Source organism: Mycteria americana, chromosome 6, assembly GCF_035582795.1.
Source record: "Mycteria americana isolate JAX WOST 10 ecotype Jacksonville Zoo and Gardens chromosome 6, USCA_MyAme_1.0, whole genome shotgun sequence".
Classification (NCBI taxonomy): domain Eukaryota; kingdom Metazoa; phylum Chordata; class Aves; order Ciconiiformes; family Ciconiidae; genus Mycteria; species Mycteria americana.
In genome coordinates, this window is record NC_134370.1 from 61,804,091 (window position 1) to 61,820,363 (window position 16,273).

At 55.0% G+C, this 16,273-nt stretch overlaps 1 protein-coding gene across 2 annotated transcripts; it reads left to right on the plus strand.

The window, feature by feature from the left end:
* Positions 1-58: 58 nt before the first annotated feature.
* Positions 59-16,140, plus strand: PEX11A (peroxisomal biogenesis factor 11 alpha). Of its 2 annotated transcripts, XM_075506206.1 has the most exons (10): positions 59-386; positions 843-958; positions 10,018-10,076; positions 11,490-11,688; positions 11,823-11,905; positions 12,281-12,533; positions 12,725-12,924; positions 13,471-13,623; positions 14,317-14,550; positions 15,068-16,140. In XM_075506206.1, exons 1-10 carry the CDS (start codon positions 331-333, stop codon positions 15,437-15,439), a joined length of 1,725 nt encoding a protein of 574 aa, XP_075362321.1. In that variant the 5' UTR covers positions 59-330; the 3' UTR covers positions 15,440-16,140. The 2 variants fall into 2 exon arrangements, with proteins under 2 accessions (XP_075362321.1, XP_075362322.1); XM_075506207.1 differs by lacking the exons at positions 10,018-10,076; positions 11,490-11,688; positions 11,823-11,905; ... (3 more) ...; positions 14,317-14,550; positions 15,068-16,140 and adding an exon at positions 2,531-6,959 and having other exon boundaries at positions 61-386.
* Positions 16,141-16,273: the final 133 nt, after the last annotated feature.

The following is a 16,273-nucleotide window of genomic DNA, read 5'->3' on the forward strand; positions in this document are numbered from 1 at the left end:
CACCCCACACAGCGGCCTGACCTCGGAGCCGGAGCCGAGAGGCCGGGCCGGGCCGCTCCCCTCCAGCCTCCCCGAGCGGAACCGCCGCAACCGCTGACGGCGGTTACCGGGAGGCCGCAGCCGGGGGGAGCCTTTAGCGGGGACACCTGCCCCGCTGTTGACGGTCGCCGTGGCAACGGCGCGGCGCGGCCCGGCCGGGAACGCGCACCGGAGCGGAGGGTTCCCCCGGCGGGGCGGTGCCCGGGCGGAGCGGGGCGGGGCGGGGCGGAGCGTCCGCGGCCCCCGCACACCTCCCGCGGCTGCCGCCCCTCCGCCGGCGCCGCCGCCGCCATGGAGGGCTTCGTGGACTTCACCAGCCGCAGCCAGGGCCGCGACCAGCTCTTCCGGTGAGTTGCGGAGCCGGCGGCAGGGCTGGGGGCTCCGCCCGCCCGGCAGCGGCCCCTCGGTGCCGGCTGTTCGGGGACCGTCGTGGGCCCGAGGGGTGGAGCAGCCCCACGGCCCCTCTGGGTGATGCGGCCCTCAGCAGGCCCCGCACGCAGCCCGGCGCCGCTGTAGGCCCGCCGCCTCAGGCGGGAGAGCTGCCGAGCGCCCGGCGGGCTCCAGGCCCCGGGCCGCACCAGCCCCGCTCCGGCCGTCCCGATCCTGCTGCTCACCGCTTTGCCTGGCCTCAGCCGCCCCACCTGCGCCTGTGCCCCGTCCCCGGGGTATAGCTCGGCCCGGCGCTGCGAGGGTGCGAGAGGGGTGACCTGAAGCTCGGAAATAGGCGCTGCCCTCCTGCTGCCATTCCTGCGAGTTGTGCGTGTTTCACCTGTCTACCGTTTTCCTCGTTTTTTCCGTTCCAGAGCCACTCAGTACACATGCATGTTGCTTAGCTATTTAATAGAGCATAAGGCTGATAAGGAGAAGCTGGTAATGAAACTCAAGCAGTTGGAGTCTAGCATGAGCTCTGGCCGGAAAAGTAAGTACCTGGTCTCTAGAGGGATATGTCCTTCTTCACTTGCTCCTTCCAGCAAAACAGCTCCTGGCCTTGCGTTTTCTGTAGTTAACTTACCTTGAGCCACAAAACACCTTTTAGTATATTCACAAAATTGTCAATAGACAATCTTGGCTTGCCAGGCTAGATAGGGCCAAACAGCCATTTATTACTTCCTTGGCCTCCTCTCCAATTAGGCAATCTGAATTATCGCTGGGACAACTAGAGAAATAACTTAACAGTCAGCTGTCGCTGCAGAGATCGAGCTGTCGCCTCTGTTCAAGGACAGACTATTGAGTTACGACACAAGGCTGGCTTACTGCACTCTCATTAGTCCTTCCAGCCCATGGGTTGAGATGGCCTAACGTTAAAGGTCATCATTCCAATAAAATCACCTCTGAAGGACTGTCCTTCAATACAGCTCTTTATATCCTACTTCGCTTATTAATTTTCTTTAGCATTTATACTCTACTAAATCATATACCCTTCCATACTTTTCTCATAGTCTAACCACATGCATCACTTCATTCTGTGTCACAGTTGCATCCATTATGGTTACGCTGTTGCTGTGGTTGTACTGCTTGCTTTCAGGTTGATCTTACACCTACTTATCAGTTGCTCAGTCCTGGAACAACTCCAATATAAAAGGCAAATATTCTAATTTAACGTGTTACCATGGATTTGTTTTATTATTCCAGTTAGCTCCAGAGTATGGTAATTTCTAGCAGAAAGGCCAGCTGGTTTATCAGCATAGCCATAATTCTCTTGCTTCTGCTAAACAAGTCTCTAATAGACATCAGGCCTAAATTCAGGACTCTTGTCATTCCACTAAGGTTGGGTGCTGCCAACATCTGTCACTGTGACAGTGCAGCAGGTTATGAAAAGTGTTTTGCATAATATTGTATTAATATTCACGGGGTGAAACCTAAACTGTGCAGCAGATTAAATCAGGCTTACCATATATTGTAGCTTGAAGTGGAATACACTGTTCCTGTTTGCAGGGAACTACACGTACCTCTGACAAATTCATGGCTGAGGAGGGACTTTGGTCTCAGTGTGCTCAGCACGTGAATCACCAGCTTTCACAGAAGCTTAGGAAAGATGCAGCTCGTGGTTGCAACAGGGTTAGTGCAGTAACATCTGCTGTCCACAGAGTTAGGTGAGATCCAATGCAGCGTACAGCTGAAATTGGAGGCTCGGTTTGTGTCACTTTTTTGCTGACACTGACTCGTTCAGAGCCATGGGTGATATTGGTCCAGAGGGCACCCAGGCACTGAGAACAGAGCAGCAGGAGAAGGCTGCAAGTCCTGGCTATTGATAAAATTTGTGTGTAGGTCCTGGGCTGGTGCAGGACAGAACTGACATGTTTACACCCCTATCCTTGCTAATACTAGCATCTCACGCTGTGAGAAGAAAATGCTTAAGCATACAAATGCCCAAAGCCCACTAAGTTTTTTAAAAGTACACGTGGACAGTGACACGCCAAGTTGTCCTGCATAGGGCTGTGTCTCTGCGCTAAAGGCCAGGCCATACTAACCTTTGTGGGGTTTCTTGCAGTGTTCAGGCTGGGCAACATGGTACACGCCTTGGTAGCAGCCAGGAGAGCTACACACCTGCCAGATGTGGTTCCTCGCTTCTGCCTTACAGCCTCCAGCCTGGCCCGTGCCCTCTACTTCGTCTGCGATGCGGTCCTGTGGTTGAAGAGCGTTGGGCTCCAACCTGACATCGATAAGCCAAAGTGGCGGTATTGGGCTACCAAGTGTTACTACTTTTCAATCCTGATGAATCTAGCCAGGGACTGGTACGAGATCTCCTGGAGGCTAGAACAAGCTATACAGGAAGAAAAGACAAAGGAGAATTCCTTTCGGGACAAACACAATCAGGAACTAAACTGTGTGAAATGTGATGATTTGCACAGTTTTCTCTTCCTGCTGTTTCAAATACTGAAAAGACATCCTCCTTTGCTGCTGGACTTGGTGAAGAATCTCTGTGATCTCTCAGGTCCTTTGGATACGCTAGGGATCTACAAGACCAACCCAGGAGTGATTGGTTTCTGTGGCATCCTCTCCTCCCTGGTGGGGATCCTCACATTAGCAAGCCCACATCTGAAGCTGAAACAGTGACATAAAAGGAGCTGCATATATGCAGCGAGCCAACAGCTTTGATCCTCTGATAGGTTTTTATCCTCCATATGGCACTTTCAAAATGAACATGTCTCACAGTAACCTCAAGATTAATTTTGTCTTCTGAATAAGTGAATTCTACCCTTTTTCCTTCCCTGTGTCTTTGCAGATGAGTTTGGTGCCATGACACACTCCCTGATGGAGTGGAGATGGGAGAAGGCAGAGTAATATTTCACAAACAGAAACAGGACTTGGAACGTGGCTGCTAGATAAGGAAATACTGATGTTCCTATATTTTAATACAGGGTCGTGAAATAGCTGCATAGACAACTGTAATAGGTATATGACTCATAACTGATCATGTTTACACTGGAAAGCTGGAATTCACCAATCAAAGGTTCCCACAGTCAGATTTTCTACAGTGGGCTCAGGCAAGTTAACAGCTGCAGTTAAAATGGCCTGAAGTCAAGTACGAGTGTTCTGATGGGTTTGGGTTGATGGACCCTGTTATCTGTAGGCAGTGGTTTGAATGCAGTGTGATGGTAACTGAAGAGTGGTATGATCTGACCTTCCCATGATCTCTGTAACATGCACTGGTGACACTGGATCCGTAGTCTAGTGAGTGCCAACTTGTGTCCCAGGAAATCAGCTCTTTCTTCTTTTCCTTCAATAATGTGAGCCAAGGACCATTGGCCGCCAAGTCTGACTTCTCCAGCAGGCCATGGCTGAGGGTTTTGGTGAAGGACAGCGTGTGGGAGAAGGTTGTCTGAGTGCTGCTGATGCTGTGAGTTGTAGGGAACTGGGTTTCCAAAGCTGTGAATCTGGAACCACTCACAAGCACTAAATTTCCCATTACACATGCACCTTAACTCCCAAACCCCTGTGATTCCAACTGCAATAATTTTACATTAATCATATTGTGATAAGGAGCTTGTTTTGCTGTTTTAATTTTACATGAAAAATTCCAGTATAATAAGGAGCTTTGGAACCTGCAGTTAAGGAGAGAAGCCTGGCTCAGAGCTCATTGAGTCAGAAAAACTGCAAGGGTGTGTTTCTAGTTGCGTAAGCTCCCGGAGGGAAGGGAATGGAGTTGGTCGTGATAATATCAGAATCCCCTGTGAGAAGAAAAGCTTATTACTGGATTTGGGCATTCATGGTTTAGATTTTCCTGTCTGGTCCTCCCTATCCTTCCCTCTCATGACCACAAGATTTCTTGTGTGTTTCCTCGCTGGTTGAATGGGTTCTACCATTTGAAAATGCCTTACGTTTGCCCTGCAACTGCACTACTGCTCATCACTTACCTTGCCGGGAATGCTTGCCTGGCAGTGTAATCTAGGTTAAAGGAGAAGTGCTGTGTCCAGCTGTCTAACAGTTACATGGCATGCAGTCTTTGTTGCTCCTGACTTTGCAGAGTACCAGTTCTGACACCATCTGAGAAAAATTTGCACGTTATATAGGAGATAAAATTATCATTTTTCTTCATCAGAGTTAGGCCTGTGTGTTCTGCTACTTTCTGGTGCAAGGGCTCCTTATTTAATCTGTCAGGAGATGTGAACAGAGACTACTCTAACCTGGACAAGGTACTCTCTTATTATTTCTGGTGCTGTCTGAAAACAGAAATTAAAAGGTGCTGATCTCCTTTATTAAAAGGAGGAGGCCGTGGAACTGAGTAGGCACAGTAAGGCAGTGCCCCGGTTTACCTTAAGTCATTGTGGTCAGGCCTGGAATTACTTCCAATTTGAATCTGAAGTGTTAGCCTGCCAATGGAGTGTTTGAAAAAAGAGGTTGCTGGGCAGGATAATTGTGTGCTTGAAGACTAAATGTGGCCTGCAGCAGCTCTTCTTTTTAATATGGAAATGAATACCATTAAAAGTAGAGCGTACTGGCAGTTCAGACCATCATGGAGCATTACGTATGGGATATGTTGTCTTCAAGGGCTTCCTCTCCTTTTTAACAATGGATGTTTTTGTTTCTTTACTTCATTTGCCTTTGAGCTCCTGGCAATGTGGGGCCCATCCCTCCCTTGGTCAGATTTGATTATTATCCCTGTGTGTAGCAATCCCTGTAAGGAAGGAAGAGGAGTCTTGATGATCTGGCAGTGGAGGTTTGGCCACCCTCTCTCTACAGAATTTCATCTTCTTGCAGAAAAATGTGTTTTGAACTCCTCTCAGGGGAGCTCTTGGATACAAAATACTTCTTTCACTGGTTTGCAAACTGATTTCTCTTTTTCCCTTCTAGTTCGTAGGTAAAGGGAAATGGATTAACATAGCGATGTGGCCCTTAGCCAGCTACACCTTCCCCTGCTCTGCCGAGGGAGAAGCGTGGTTTTTTCTCTTGTGCCAGACAAACAACTGTGCAAAGCCGTGAGCCAGGCTTTGATGTTTCTCCTGTAGGGGCTGGCATGGATTAGCAAGTGCAGACTTAACCTGGGAGATGGGGCAGTGAATTTTCAGCCTGTCTCAGCCTCACGTATCCCATTCTACATGATGTGGGTTGGAGCATACAGGAGTAACTCTCTTTACTGGATGTTAAGCACTAACACTTGCCTTCTGCTCCCCAGCTGGAGGCTAGCAATTTAATGTAGCTTAATGCAATGTGACTGAAGCCATAGAATCACGATCAAATGGAGAAAATCCTTTCAGTGCCTTTTTTTGTATCTGTTTCTAATACAGCCATTGGAATAAGGACAGCTGTCTGAACACAAGCAATAAACTGAGATGAGTGTGACACCGTGTCTGTGTGTGACTTAGAGGGTGGGGAAAAGAGATGCTGAAGGAGGAATCGTCTGTCCTATCTCTGAATTTTATGAAGAATGATACTGTTAAAGAGACATTGCCTATATTTGCTTTGGGTTATAGAGCTGTCCTTTCACAGTGGCAAGGTGGCAGCCAGATTCATCAGACTCATTGACAATCCCCATTTCAGTTACAAAACCATGAAGAAGTAAATATGGGAGTACCTGGTAAAACTACATATGACATGCCCTGAAGCAAAATGACGTTTGGAGAATTGCCATCAGTTGCCCTTGAGTACCAGCGGAGAGAGCTGGAGCCTTCTGCCCAGCGTAGGCACCGCTACGGTGAAAGGAACGGGTGCACCTGCATTTTAGTATCTTGTAAGCAACCTTTCATTTGGATGGGTCTTGCTGTCATAGGGCAAATTCCTGCAGCTGTTTCACAACAAATGCCTGCTCAGGGCAGGGAGTGAAGGGTAACATCTCCGGCTGAGATGGGGAGGGATGGAGCCAGGATAACCATTGAAACCGAGCCTACTGTTAGCTCCTGTCCCCTGCAGGAAGAGCTTTGCGAGCTTGGAAGCTCCAAAATGTCACTTACTGAACAATGTATAAAGCATTGCATTCAGCAATGTTTTAGCAAGAGTTTCCTTCTGAATTACCGGTCTCATACACATTTCGTAATGGAAACAGTTAACAGGAGAGTGGTCTGCATGAGATGTGCGAAGTAGTCTTCTACTCTGCTTACAGACAATGCCTTCCTAATGTTAATACCGTGCTTGGCATGATATTTCAAGAAATGCGTGAGCCATATGGGATTCCCAGGTGAGCGGCAAGAACGATCAAAGGTCTGAAAACCAACATCTCCAGGGAGGCACCAAATGAACTGGTTCTGCAGAGGAAAGGTGACTGGGGGAGGGTGTGAGAAGTCTTCAAGTGTCTAAAAGGTTGGCTGCCAAGAGGAAGACAATAAATTGGTCTCTAAATTCATCCAGGAGGTAATACCTTTATATTGCAGCAAAGGAGAATTAAGTCACATAGGTGACTTCTTTTGAACTGTAAGTAAAATAAAAGACTAAACAGATTGCCCAGGAAGGCAGTCCTTAAAAAGAACCTGAACAGACATCTGCCAGCAGTGGTTTCGTGGGTGCTGATCCTGCCAGAGGGCATGGAAATAAATTGCTTACCTCTCCAGCCCCCTCCCAGACCTAAGTGTGAAGATGCCTTGCAGGTCTTTGGGGATCTGGCTCATCCCCTCACCGTGGTATATGAATGGCTATGGAGCAGCCTGTGGCGACGAGGGTGTAAAACTGCTTGCCAGCACCCAGCTGATCCGGTGAGCTGTAAATGTTTCCTGCAGAAACACAGAAGGTATTTCTGGTGTGGGGTGGAGCGGCGGGGGGTGGAGGCGGTGGTACCTTTGCACAGCAGAGCCCGGGGCTGGCACAGCCCTTGTCCCAGAGGAAGGGGAGGGGATGAGCGAAGGCGTTAGTAGGGTGAAGGCTGTGTTGTCTGTTGATCCCAGCTGCAGCCAAGGCAGAGAGAAGGTTGGCATGCCCCCTGCACTCTTAGTAAGGCCAGCGGGGCTGGAAAATGTCTCGGTGCCAAGAGAGCAAACTTTTGAGCAGGCTGCTGCCCTTTGTCCCGCTGTCTGGAGAGCACTGACTCACCCCGCCGCCGAGCTGGAGGCAGCCCAGGACATTCATATGCCTCTACCCAGCCAGCGAGGCAGGCCTGCGAGCTTTGCAGAGCCCCGGGCTGGAAGCGAACTCCAGGCTCTTTGGGAGGAAAGGGGGTATTTTCCTCCCATGCACAGCTTTCCCACGTCCCTGGGAAGTCTCCACCGCCACGTACGAGCAGCGCAGCCAGGAGCAGGGAGCCATGCAGGCATTGGGTGCACACCTTCGTGTTCTGCACGGGGATGCTGGGCAGCCGCACGCCAAGAGTCTCCCTGCCTTGTGCCAGGTGGTCCAGGACACGCAGCAGCCTTGTCTCAGCAGGCTGCCTGGATCTCCCGTCTGCACTGATCCCCTTGGGTTATTGCTTTGTCCTCTGGCATTTGTCCTCTTTCCACCATGCTGTCCTCGTCTCTTCAGTGTGGCTCATCCTTGAGCTCCGTAGTCAATAACCAAAACCCATCGCAGCTTCATACAGGTGGTGTCTTCTTTCTTTTCAATCAATACCACAAACGGATTTGTTAATTATGTGGGTTGGCAGGGTGCCTCCCGCACGGCAAGGCGGGCTGGCCGTGAAAGAGCAGCAGTAGCGAGAGCATCACTGGTGGGTAAAGGGGAGCAGTTGTTCCTCTCCATGCAGTACTTGTGAGGCTACGTTTGGGGAACCGTGTCCTGTTTTGGCCCCACCAGCACAGGAGAGATCTTGATGATGTGGAGAGAGTCTAGCAGAGGATCCTTAGGAGGGTAAGACATTTAGGGGCATGGAGCACAGTCTGGAGCACAAACTCTGCTCAGAGGTGCACAGAGTAAGATAAGAGGTGGGAGGCAGAAATTGCAACAGAGGAAATTCCAGTTGGACATAAGGAAAAAATGGTTTATCATGCGTGTGGTTAGCACTGGAGCGGGGCCCCAGAGAGATGGGAATCTTATCCTCGGAGATTTTTTGAGACTTGACTCGCTGAGACCTTGAGCAGCCTGATCTAGCTTTGAGGGTAGCCCTGCTCTGAGCGAGAGTTGGATGAGGTGACTTCCAGAGATCACTTCCAACCTGATTTTTTCCTCCTTTTCTGTCTACTCCAAATGCCTAGAGCTTTCCTAATGCAACGTCTGCCCTGACCCTCAGCTAAAAGCCTCCTCGCCAAAATCCTCGTTGGATTATTTTAGAAATTGCAGACCTGGCCAAACTAGATTGTTTTGTGCAGGATGTGTCCCCCATGTCTGCCTTCTGCTCCTTGTGCTTAGTAAAGTCTCCTGGGGAGGAACTATGTTCTTGGTCTGTGTTGGGTTTCCCAACAGGATAAATACAGGAAGGTTTTAATCTCTTCCACACTCATCATCCGCCCATTGTCCATAACAAATGCTGCCCGACTCTTCACCTTCACCTGGCTGCTCATGATCTGTTGCTTTTGAGGTGGTGAGGTCCAAGGGTGACTTCTTTCCATCTTCTCTTGGTGGAGTGGCATTAAACCCTGGTGCATCTCCCCTGTGCCACAGCTTCTGGGCTAGGCAGGAAAGATGACGAAGGGGATTTTCTGCCATCATCTGTTCCAAATTACAGTGGCTTCAGGGAGCTCTTTGGCCAGTTTCCACCACAACCTGCCAGCTCCCAAACCCGCGCAACTGGGAGGTGGGGCCTCGTGGTGGTAGTGGCCACGGCACCGTGCATCGCTCTCAGAGGACCAGGGCGAAGGCACGGCACAGCCACCACCCTCTGCTCCTGCTCGGCCGGGGACGGGCTGTCCCTCGGTGAGTAGCCTGTCCCCACCGGCCGCTCCGGGGACAGCTGCAGTGGGACCGGGGAGGCGGTGAGAGCAGGGATCACCTGCACTCCTGAAATCTCCTGCATTTCATCTGCTGCTGAGAAAAGTGGTCTGTGCCGGGGGGTGGGAGCTGGAGGTGTGCTTTCGGGTGTCACCCAGCCGGGAGCAGTGGAGACGGGTGTTTTGAGGTGCTTTTGCCCCCCGCATTGAGCTGGGGCTGTGCAGGGACGGGCGCTGGCATCGTCAGCGGCAGAGCTGCGGGGCAGATGTGTGGGAGGGGGATGCTGACCACGGGCAGCTCGCCGCATCCCTGCCTGCAGCTCCTCTCTCTGCTCACGTCCTGCCTTCTTACCCCTTCTCAGCCTGCGTCTCAGCCTGCATCTCTTACCCTGGCCCCCACGCACATCTATTAGTATCCTAGTTGCTCTGAGTTTGCTTTACAGCTCTGCCAATGCCCTTTATCCTGCCTTGTACTGTAGCTCCTCCAAACTAGATGCCTCTCAACTAATTTTTTGCATCTTTGGGTGTTAAGACACACTAGCAGGGGAGGGCTGTGTGGAGGCATTGGTTTTATAGCTTAACTGGTAAAAAGTCAAGCGTTAGGCAATACTGTGTCCATTGCAGCCATGGGAGGGGTGTGTCAGCCCAGCTCCCGGCCCCGCCGTGCCCGGGGTGCAGGAGTGAGCGAGGGGAGCCCGAGCCCAGCCCTGCCTTTGCAGCGGGGTCTGCGGCTCCCAACTTTGCTTTGCAGGTGGATGCGTCGCGATGACAGCGAAGAAGAATCAGACTCTGCAGAATGGAAGTGCCAAGGTGGGTGCAGGAAGCGGGAGAGAGGGGAGGGCAGAGGTGTGCCAAGGGTGCCAGGTAGCTCATACTGGCTCTGCCGGATGAATACGAGTCACATCTGATGCTGTCCCACATGTCCCCCTGTTACCTTTATATGGATCTTGACCTGCAATAATACAGAGCATCATCAAAGGGAAAGGATAAAAACTTCTGCATGCTCGAAATTAAATAGTTCAGAATCAAGAAACTTAATCCTGGGCAATGCGAGCCCTCGGTGATAGCTGCCAGCAGTGCCTGTCCTTTGTGTGTGTCCCCACTGTGGACCCCGAACCTCCAGCAGTCATGCTGCTATGGATGCAGCGCTGCTCTGAACAGCTAGAGCTCCTGGGATTGCTGAACTGCGGGGTTTGTGAGAGGGCTGGCTCCACGTCAAGCCAAAATTAGCACAATACAGCACAAAACAATATAGTTTTTATCAAACATGCAGATTCACGGTCCAGTCATGGTCACAAGTGGGACATGAAGCCCAACTCAGGCTCTCGCCCACCGGTGATCAGGGGAAAGCTCAGCTTTTTCTTCTGCTCTGTCCCGTGCAACCCAAAGAGCGCTTGCCTCATGGCTGCTATGATGAGCCAACGTTTGCCCCATTCCTCCCGTGGGGCTGCAGCCTCTCGCACGGTTGTCTCACCTCCCCAGGTGGGTGCTGGGCGAGAGCAGGAGCGGAGGGTTGGAGCTGCAGGTTTATCCTGCTCACCCAGCTTTGAGGGACCTACCTCCAGCTGTGCTCCAGCACTAGCAGCACACACAGGTGTCAGCTGTGCTGGTTTACACTGGCATCCCACGTTGCCTGTGCTAGCAGGGTGTGGGGACACAGTGCCTTGCTGCCTCGGAGAGCTCTGGTGCCCTCTTCTTCAATGGCTCCTACCAAAGCCCTTTGTGCCATCAAGGACAGACCCGCCCCTCTCCCCTTCTCCTTTTTGAGGTCCATATCCCTTACTTGTCACAGTGGTGACAGGACAGACAGGACAGAGGTGCCACATAGGCAAAATGGACTTTGCTGGTCCAAGGACAGGAGCGAGGGCTGGGTCAGACGGAAGAAGCAGCAGAGCTGGGTGGAAAACCAGAGGGAGCGCCTGGGCAGTCACGCCTGGGCAGTCGGGCTTGGGAGATGGGGGAGTGGGGACCATCACCCCCCCGACACTGCCTGTGGTGTCCCTGCTCCTTCAGCGGCAGCAGCCAGCCTGCTTGTCCATGGCTGTGCCGTACACAACACAGCTGGGAGACCCTCAACGGGGGTCGAGAAATGCCATCCTCCTCCAGCGTGAGCTGAGGTCCTCTGTGGTCACTGCAACACACCAAATGCCACCAGCGTGCGGGCGACGGGGCATTCCTTGGGGAATGGCTGTTGGCTAACCAATGCCCATCTGCCGTGCACAGGAGAACGTGCTGCAGAGGGTCCTGCAGCTGCCGGTGGTGAGCTCGACCTGCGAAAGCCTCCAGCGGACCTATGCCAGCACCAAGGAGGCCCACCCGCTCATGGCTTCGGTGTGCGAGGTCTACGAGCGGGGCCTGCAGGGTGCCAGCGCCTTGGCCATGTGGAGCGTGGAGCCCGTGGTGCGCAGGCTGGAGCCTCAGTGTGAGTCCATCCACCGGGGAGGAGGCACCAGAGCCCCCCTTGGTGGCACAGCACTGGCACGGGCATGTGAGACCCCCTAGCACAGCCCAGGAGCTTTTCTTACTAACCCACCCCCATGCTTTTGCCCAAGGCAGTCGCTGTGGCTAACAACCTGGCTTGCCGGGGCTTGGACCATCTGGAGGAGAAGATCCCTGCCCTCCAGTACCCCGTCGACAAGGTAAGTCACAGGCAGGACAGTCTGAGACCCCCCAGCCCCCCTGAAGAGCCCACACCACATCTCTCCTCTGGTCTTGTTTCTGGATGGTGATGGGCTGCTCAAGGGGGGAACAGAGCAGCACCTCCAAGCAAGGACTCCTCCACCTCCAGGGGCTCCTGCAGCCCAGGGGATGGTTGGGGTCCTCCAAATATTCATCAACAGTGTCCTATGTCCTATCCCTGCCAGCTAACTCCAGCCCAGGCTGGAGAGAGCTGTTATGTCCCTCTCACGGCTGCCTACTGTCATGGCCATGGCTGGGGTCCCCGTGGTCCCTCTAGCTCTCCCATGCCACCCCGAGCACACCAGCAGGGCTGTTCTCCATCTCTCTGCCTGCAGCTCGCGTCCGAACTGAAGGGCACCATTGCCTCCCCGCTCCAAAGTGCCAAAAGCACCATTGGCAACTCCATGGATAAGATCATGGAGCTGGCGGCGGAGGGCTTCGAGGCCACCAAAAGCACGGTGGAAACGACAGCAAGGTACACGAGGAGGAACTCAGTGAGCCAGATGGCAGCCGCAGGGGTCGACACGGCCCTGGGAGGGCTGGAGAAGCTGATGGAGTACTTGCTGCCAGAGGAGGATGAAGAAGCAGGTAGTCCTGATGGCCAAATCCCCTCTGAGGGTGTCTGGGGAGGGCTGGCTGCATGTGGGGTGGCACCTCATTCGTGGGGTGCACGTGGCAGGAGGAAGCCCCTGGATTTTGCTGCAGGGCTGCCTAGGAGGGTTGTCCCACCAGGACATAAACCCCCCACCGCTCTTCTGCCTGTGCTCTTCTGCCTTTAGATCAGAAGCCCAAAGAGACACGTGGGTCAGCAGTAAAGGTCTCCCAGCAGCAGCCCAGCGCTCCCAGTGCTCCCAGCACCCTGGGCAGGATTGGTGCCTTGGTTAGCACCGTCTCCCACCGCGCTTACCAGCAAACCACCCAAAGCCTCCAGCGTGCCAAAGCCAAAGGGCAGGAGCTGGCCACCTGGATCCCCATCCTGGTGAGTGCCAAAAGCCACCCGCCAGGTTCCTGCTCCCCCATACCCTCTTTTGGGCTGATTCTGCTTTTGGATGAGACACTTCAGGCTCCTTGGAGCACATCCGAGAGCAGAGTGGTGAGCGCTGCTGGTTCCCCCGCTCAGCGGGACGAGCCGGGGCCGGTGGTTCCCGTGGCACATTCACACACAACCTTGTACCGTGGTAGCAGGATGAGTTATTTTTAGCTGGCTCCTAACGTATAGTGTTGATTTACGGCCTTGCCATAACATCTTCCCTAAAGCAAAAAGCCCCCCCAGAGGCCTGGAGAGGATGGGGAGAAGGAGGTGCCTCTCCTCTCCCACTCAGTGCTGCGGTGGGAACCCCTTCCCTGGCCTGCGCCGAAATCCCGGAACTCCCAGCCGCCCTCGGGATTTTTTCCCACATGCATAAATGAACTCCTCTGCTCCCTGCGCACCGCAGGGCCCCCATGAAACCCTCAGGCTAAGTGGGATGGGGTGGATGGGACCTGCCAACCCCTGCCGAGCAGTGGTTTTCTGCTCCCCTTCCAGGGCAGCCTGGCCAAGCCGAGCGTGCCCGAGGCGCCACGGGTCCACGGTGATGGGCAGAGCACCGCAGCCGGCTGGCTGAGCCGGCGGCAGAGCAAAGTGCCTGAGCAAAAGCAGGAGAAAGCGGGGAAGAAAGACAACAACCACACCAAGGAGGTATGGAGAAAAGCAGGGCAGTGAGCTGGGAGCGCCCCAAAGCATCCTCCTGCCCATGGACCATGCCAGCGTGGGGGATGTTCCCCCCATACCCTTGGGGACCAGGCCCCCATCCCTGCTGAACCCTGAACTGCAGCTTGGAGGAGGCGAGGGGGGGTCAGCAGCGGGGCAGCCCCAGCAGCCCCCTTCCCTGACCCCAAAGCTGGGGGCTGTGGACAGCCTTTGCGCCGGGAAGGGTCACCCTGGTTGGTATATTCAAGATTCCTTTGCTGCTGTGGGGTGCCAGCACCGAGTGCCCCACTGAGCCCCTGAACACCCCCGAAAAATCCCCCCGCCATGGTCCCAGCAGCCAGGGGCTGTGTGAGCCAGCGGGGCTGGGAACGGTCCCCAGCAGCGGCTCCGCTGGGACGCAGGGACGGGAAGCGGCAGGTCAGGGTCGCTGCCCTTCACCTCTGCCTGCGGCAGAAGCTCAGCCCGACGCAGGGGGTCCCCGGGGGCCTGGGAGCGGGGGGAGCCCAGGGAGGACAGGGAGCGACCCTGCTGCAAAGGGCTGTGGTGGCTTTTGCAAAGCAGAGAGCTGGAAGCACTCCAGCTTTGGGCTGCGGAGGGGACGGGGAGCCCAGAGCCACTCCTGTCCTGCCCGGAGGGGCTGGCGGGGCCAGGGCCAGCGGCTGAGCTGGTTTCTCTCGGCAGGCAGGGGACAGCCCCGGGCTGGTGGGCAGCGTGGCTCACAACCTGCAAACCGCCTGCGCCTCCGGCATCTCCAGCGTGAAGAAGGTCCCGGCTGTGGCCTGGGACGCGGCGGAGGGGTTGATCCTCTTCACCCCCCGCAGGCTGTCCAAGGCCATGGAGACGGTGGATGCTCTCGGGGGGACCCTCGTCAGTGCCCCCAAGCATCTGCTGGGCACCCTGTACAGCTACGTGCCGGTGAGTGTGTCCCCAGCCAGGTCCTGTCCATCCCCAGCAAATCCCATTTTGCCCAACCTCCCTCCCATGAGCACCCCATAGCACCGGGCAGTGCCAGGAGGTACCAGAACGGAGAGATGGGGTGCTGTTGGGACACCTCAGTCCCACCTTCCTCCTGAGCATCCCCCAAGCCATGACAGCAAGTCCCCCCCCATAGAGCTGGCAAGTCAGCCGGTGGTGGCACCTTCACACAGGTCATAGTCAAGCCAGGGTGTGACCACAAATTCCTGGGAAGGTGAACGTTCAGGCTGAGACCATGTCCCCTCTCCTTCCCCTCATCCCGCTGCTTCCCCGGGACCATTTCTCCACCGCAGCTGCTCGGGGGCTGCAGCCGCCCACTCCCCTCCGCTGGGGACCCCTCTGGGGGCAAACCGGCCTGTCCTGAGGATCCCCCCGGTTTTGGGGGGGCTGTGTAGCAGAGGGAGAGCGGAGCCGACAGGCGGGTGCAGCCCAGTGGGGTGCTCACCCCATCTCTCAGCTCCGCAGGCAGTCTGTGAAGGAAGAGGAGGCTGCCGGGGGCAGCAAGCCCAACCCGGAGACGGAGCAGAAGGAGGAGGACACCAAGCCTGCTACGCCCTCCACAGAGGAGAAATCCCAGCTGAGGGGCGACTGGCGGCTGTACCGTGGCCATCACCCCCTCTCCTTCCTGGGGCTTGAGGACCCCCTCTTCCTGCGGCACAACCTCTACCGCAGCCCTGCCTTCGAGCCCGAGTGCCCCCTCCCGCGGAAATCCGCCTTCGCCCCCTACAACAGGCGGGTGAGCGAGGGCTCCTACCGCTTCAGCCCCGAGGCCATGTACAGCCGGGCGTACTACGCCAACCTCTACAGCCCTGCCTTCAAGAAGGACTGAGCTGGCGGGGAGGATGAGCGCATCCCAGCCCTCCTCTGATCCCCCCCCCCCCCGCTTTGCCCGGGCCCCCGCCAGCCGCCCACACGCACCCCTGTACCGGGATACAGGAGCTCAAAGTGGTAGACGTGCCATGGGATGTCTTCTCCTTCTGGAGTGCATCGGGGCCAGGATGGGGGAATAAAGGCAGCCAAAAGCTCTGTGGGTGGAAGGAGAAGGTAGGGGGAGGTGGGACCAGAGGGGATCAGAGAAGAGAAGGAGATGCCGAAAGAGCAGTGAGACCGGGAAAGAGAAAAAGGGACCAGCCAGGCCTGGCACTGGGCCACCCTGGTCCCTATTGAGCAGATAGCGTGGACTTAGATGGGCTACACGTTGAGAAGAGCGCTGAGACAGAGCAGGGAGGACAGCATAGCCATCAAACATCACCATAGCAAGATTGGTTCCCCATCCTTTCTCCCTCCGTCCCACCTCACAGGGCCCATCCCTGGCCACAGATTGCTCCTCCATGGAGGAGCTGAAGGTCCCTACTGACCAGCAGCACTCATGAGTTGGAAAGCCTTGGCACCCACCCCCAGCTGATGGTGGGACAGATGGTGGGGTGAGGAAGACGACCGGTGAGAACAGGTGGAGCTCCTGGAGCCTCTCTCCCCCGCAGGACCGCCTGGCTTCCCGCAACACCTTGTTGTATCCACTGCCATAATAAACCTTCCCAACCTGCCGCTCGCCCCATCTGCTTGACTGCTTTATGAGAGTGAGCCACCAAAATGAGGGAGCAGAGTGGGACAAGACACCCAACCCAGGGCTGAGGGAGCAGGTACAGGAAACTCATCCTCAGGT

Coding starts and splice junctions, on each gene's coding strand:
- PEX11A (XM_075506206.1), top strand. CDS start 331: ATGGAGGGCTTCGTGGACTTCACCAGCCGCAGCCAGGGCCGCGACCAG. Junction 12,925..13,470: donor CCACCTGGATCCCCATCCTG/GTGAGTGCCAAA, acceptor CTCCCCTTCCAG/GGCAGCCTGGCCAAGCCGAG. Junction 14,551..15,067: donor CCCTGTACAGCTACGTGCCG/GTGAGTGTGTCC, acceptor CCCATCTCTCAG/CTCCGCAGGCAGTCTGTGAA.